Source organism: Montipora foliosa, chromosome 14, assembly GCF_036669935.1.
Source record: "Montipora foliosa isolate CH-2021 chromosome 14, ASM3666993v2, whole genome shotgun sequence".
Lineage (NCBI taxonomy): Eukaryota > Metazoa > Cnidaria > Anthozoa > Scleractinia > Acroporidae > Montipora > Montipora foliosa.
The window spans coordinates 5,388,936-5,393,935 of record NC_090882.1 but is presented as its reverse complement, the minus strand read 5'-3'; the positions used below and the strand labels follow the sequence as shown (position 1 = coordinate 5,393,935).

The 5,000-nt window shown below is 39.3% G+C and overlaps 2 protein-coding genes across 2 annotated transcripts in view; both read left to right on the top strand.

The window, feature by feature from the left end:
- The window catches only part of LOC137985541 (receptor-type tyrosine-protein phosphatase F-like), a 53,454-nt gene that overhangs the window by 11,852 nt on the left and 36,602 nt on the right, over window positions 1-5,000 (top strand). The window contains exon 6 of the mRNA XM_068833159.1: window positions 2,344-2,640. Coding sequence (XP_068689260.1) covers window positions 2,344-2,640 — 297 coding nt within the window. The remainder of the gene's footprint in view (window positions 1-2,343; window positions 2,641-5,000) is intronic.
- The window catches only part of LOC137985426 (uncharacterized), a 4,915-nt gene continuing 4,792 nt past the window's right edge, over window positions 4,878-5,000 (top strand). Inside the window, exon 1 of the mRNA XM_068833049.1 lies at window positions 4,878-5,000. This exon is cut by the window's right edge and continues 996 nt beyond it. Within this exon, the coding sequence (XP_068689150.1) occupies window positions 4,878-5,000 (123 nt within the window).

Below are 5,000 nucleotides of genomic sequence, written 5' to 3'. Positions count from 1 at the left end.
CCAACTAGACTGAATAATCGCGAAAGACCTACGATAGAGCCAAGTTATATTTTGAGGTGACGTTTTCGTCGACCGTCGCCGTCGTAGATCTTAAATTCCCTAACAAACGACTACGGCTACGGCAACGATAACGCCACGAAAGAATAGTGCCATTGGTTAAAAAAGGAAAAATAATCGTGCTGCACGTGAGGCACGCATTTTAGCGCATATTTTGGCGGTGCTCTGCGAAACAACCGACGTGAAATCACCATAATTGAGGTTTTGAGGACAATTAACCTGAGCATACAAATGTGAACCTGTCATTTTTTTATCTCTGAAACTGCGAGATGGAATAATCATGAAAGACTTGCGTTAGTGCGAAGACGTGATGACGTGAGCGAGATGGAATAATCGTGAAAGACGTGCGTTAGTGCAAAGATGTGATGACGTGAGCGAGATGTAATAATCGTGAAAGACGTGCGTTAGTGCAAAGTCATATTTTGAGGCGATATTTTCGCCGTCGTCGTAGAACTTAAGTCCCTGGTTATAGAATTTCGTACTGAAAACTGTTGGTGTCATCAAACGAAGAACACCCTGGAATCCATATCTCTCATTGGCTCGGTCGAGCATCAAACGACCTTGAAAGCGTGGTACATAAACCCAAGCTCGAGTTCAGATGGACCATTTTATAGTCTTTGCTCAGTTGCCAGGCCTTTGAATAAAAGTGAGGCTGAAGTTGACCTTGCTTTGAAGCAAATCTCATTGCTTTTCTAATGTAAATCATGTTTCTGTAATGCTAACGAGTTTCTGTGTACATGAGAAAGGCAATGAGGTTTGTATCACAAGGTCAACTCCAGCCTCGCTTTTATTAGAAGGCCTGGTAACTGAGCACAGAACTGTAAAATGGTCAATTGGTAACATAAATACTCTAAAAGCCAAATTTATAATTAACGTTTCAACAGAGGGAGTTTAAGCCTAATTTTAACAAGAAAATAAGCATGTGAGGTGACAAAGCTTCATTTGCAATTTTTCCTCATGAGTACAGGCTCGTCATTTACCAATTAATCCGTCAAGAAAGTATCACTGAATCATTAAAATGGATTTTATATTGATACCGATTGAAAACTGGCCCCGAAATGTTTCGAGACAATTGACAGGCCTGGCCTCTCCCTAAAAAGCGAAGTTGGTGTATGACTTCGTTTTGATACCAATTTAATTGGGAGTTTAAGAAACCATGTCAGTTACGGGCGACGAGAACGTCACTTCAAAATATAAGTTTGAGCTATTTTAAGTATTTCACGATTATTCCACCTTGTTTGTGTTGTACAATATGGGCGAAGTATCCCATAACCGGACTGGTACGGACTGGTTAGAAGTAAAGAAAGAGAATGAACGATTCACTGTTGTATGCCCACGTTTTTATTAACGTTGTCGTCAAAACCTTAAATTGACCATTTTACAGTTGTGTACTTAGTTACCTTGACTATAAATGAAAGTGTGGCTAGGGTTGACCTTGTTGTGATAGAAACCTCACTGTTTTTTAAAATGTAAATTCCAACTAATTAGCATGAGAACAACATCATTAAGATAGAGCGAGTTTCAATTGAGTGTCGTAAAACCAAAACCAAAGTAATTACTTTGGCCAATCAAAAAGGACTGAGACAATCCTGCAAACCAATCAAAACTCGAAGTAATTACACGTAGCCGACACAAAGCGCGGGAAAATGTGCACGCGTGAGCCACGATTGGTTTTGGTTTCACTTCTGATTGGTTGAAAAAATGGCGCGAGAACTTTGAACCAATCACTGAGTGAAGTAATCATAAACCAAAGTAATTATCTAATTACTTTCGACACTCAATTGAAAACCGCTCTAAGAAAATCAGAGAGGTCAGTATCATAACAAGGGCAACTCCAGCCTCGCTTTCATTTAAATGCCAGGGGCCGGTTCCTGAAAGGTATAATAACTTTATTCCAGGGGTAAATGTGCCACAATACATTTCTCCCTAGAATAGAGTTATTACACCTTTCAGGAACCGGCTCCAGGTAACTAAGCACATTACTGTAAAAAGGTCATTTCAAGTTGTTGCTTTGACGAGAACGGGTGAGAAATGTATGGAAATGCGTGCGCACGTGCAGCACGATTATTTTTCCTGTTTTGACCAATAATATTACTGATTGTTGGTGTTGTCATTGCCGAAGACGTCGTCGTTCCTTAACTCCCTAAAGGGAGGCCCCTGGCTACGAAAATAAAAATTTTGCAAAAAAACCATGAATTCTCTGCGAAAGTGAAGTAACTCCCTCCTTTCCCATCCTGTCCTTCCCCGGGATACGATGGTTTTTTTCTTAATATGTTTGCTTTTTAGCTCCGACGGTTGTTCCTCAAAACGTGAAAGCCGTTGCCACAGGAACAACTACAATTCTCGTTACATGGAACCGCTTGGAACGAACAAGCATTGTCGGTTTCCAATTGCAAGGTTACCACATCAAATACACGAATTCCGTGTTGGGAGAACACGAACGAACGCAGAACGTTGATGATGTTGATAACTTTACTCTGACAAATTTGAAAATATTTGCGGAATACAAAATACAAGTCGCTGCTCGTTCAACCCAACCCGGAAACTTCAGTAGTCCAAAAACCGTCAAGACACATGAGGGAGGTAAGGCTACGTAATGTCACGCAACTTTTTATATAACTCTTTTCATCTCTTGTCACGCCATTCACACATTAGCTGACTCCAACTTTTGGGGTGTCATGTCTTATGTTAAAAGTTGACCAATCAACACGTCGTTATTCATTGACACTTAAAATGCATAATAATGGTAATGATAATGACAATGACAATGATAACGATAACGATAACGATAATGATAACGATAATGATAACGTTAACGATAACGATAACGATAATGATAATGATAATGATAATGATAATGATATTAATAACCACAACAACAACAGTAACAAAGTGGCTGTTCGTACGGGACCCGTACACCGACCTATATTTGTTATTCATACGGGAGTCTACGGGAGGACAGGTTCGGTAACACTCGGAAAGTCTTACCTCGTCTTTAATTCTTTTATATACAGTTCAGCTATCAAACTATGGCATTGATGCCTGTTTAATTTCATGAAATACCTCCTTCGTTCCGATGTCACCGGCCATCTGATCTGCCTTGTGTTTCTCGCATTTCAGTCTAAGCACCCATTTCAAATAGACCACTTTCTTAAATGGCGACCGATTTGATGTTCTATTGTATTTATGTTAATTGGACCTACTGGCCTCATTTTGGTTAACATATTCTTTTGAATTTTGCGCATTGCAGCGAGGCTAGAAAGGCTTATCAGCATTAAAACAAAAGAGTATTTTATCGGGCCGCCAATATGAAAAAAGTCTATAGCGCTGATAAACCAACCCATCCTCCACCCGTAAACAATTGCTAATTTGCTCTGAATTGGCTTTTATCGTTAATTGTGGACACTGTGTCCCAGGACTTGTGGGGAATGGTCATATTTGTTTGAAAAGACAACCCAAGTGTATGGACATAGGACTCGAACCTGGGAATGTTGATTATTTTAACCCGTCACTTAACCGCTTGACCACCAAACCGCTAGCTGCTCAGGGACAATATTTTATTAAACACTATTAATTTTATGATGATGTAGTATCACTCGGCAACAAACAGTATTAAGGACAGTGCCTGCTAATTCAAAAGTATTTTTTCGCTGTTTACTGAATATACGGGAAAAGCAGATCTCATTAAGTGTTATTAAAATCCAAAAAGAAAATTGGGGGTAACCACGCATTTTTCAAAGATAATTAATCAATAACATTGGCAAAAAGCTTTAAAATACAAAGCAATGTATGGCGTTCCTTTCCAAATTAAAGCTTGATTATCTCTGAAAAATGCATGGTTACCCCCAATTTTCTTTTTGGATACCAAGAGCACTTGCTAAGTTCTGCTTTCTCCGCATAAATTTAAACCGCGCAAAAATATCCCTGCATTAGTAAGCACTACCGATAGGAAATCCGAGTATCTGGAGATGCGCAGAACGTATGCGCAATAACAATGGTAGGCACCGTCCTTAAACACTGCAAAAAATTGATTATCAAACTTCACGACAAAGCTACATATTTTAAAATCTAAGCCTAGGCCTAATTAATCTAGCTTATGCCTAATAGCCCACTTTCGATATATAAAAATTCAGTCCTAAACAAAAGACATCATCTCGAGGCTGTGGGGAATAAACTCATACAAATCTTAATATTTATTCCCCAGAGCCTCGAGATGATGCCTTTTGTTTAGGACTGAATTTTATTATATCGAAAGTGGACTATTACTCTTCAGCAACAATAATCTATGGGAGAGTTAAATAAATCTTTTTTTGAGAGAGTGGTTTCTTGATCTTCAGAAGCGGGTCCTATAGATCTAGAGTTGAAACTCCTGGTTCAAATCCTATCCTATCCTTTTCCCCTGCTACCACAAGTCGTGGGACACAGTGTCCGAATTTATCTGTTATACGCAATTTCGAGCAAATTAGCAATTGTGTATATCAGATGAATTCGGGGAGGAGGACATTTTGGATAAACAATACCTAAGTGTAAGCACCCATTTTAAAACGGTTAGCTTTCAATAACTGCTAGGCTATGTCGGTCAAGGTTAGGGTTAGAACCTGTAATAATCATTCTAAGAGTAGTCTCCCTCGCAGCCGTTTTTAGTCTCGTCACGCAACGCTCCTCCCCACAAACGGCTGCTCACATTCGAACAACATTCCTTTCCCTTTGTAGTCTTTGCGCCAATGAGATCAGTGACATTGTTTCTTATGTGACCAATCAGAGCACAGGAGATTGTAATCAACATCGTTTTTCCCGCGTGTTTTGAGCGTAGTTTCTTGATGGAGGAAACGCCGAAGAAGGTTGTGCAAAGTGATCGTTGCTTTATTTGTTCCACTTCAGTTCAGAAAAAAGAAAAAATTTATATTTTTGGGAAAAGTTCTTTTGATTTTCCGGCGATTATT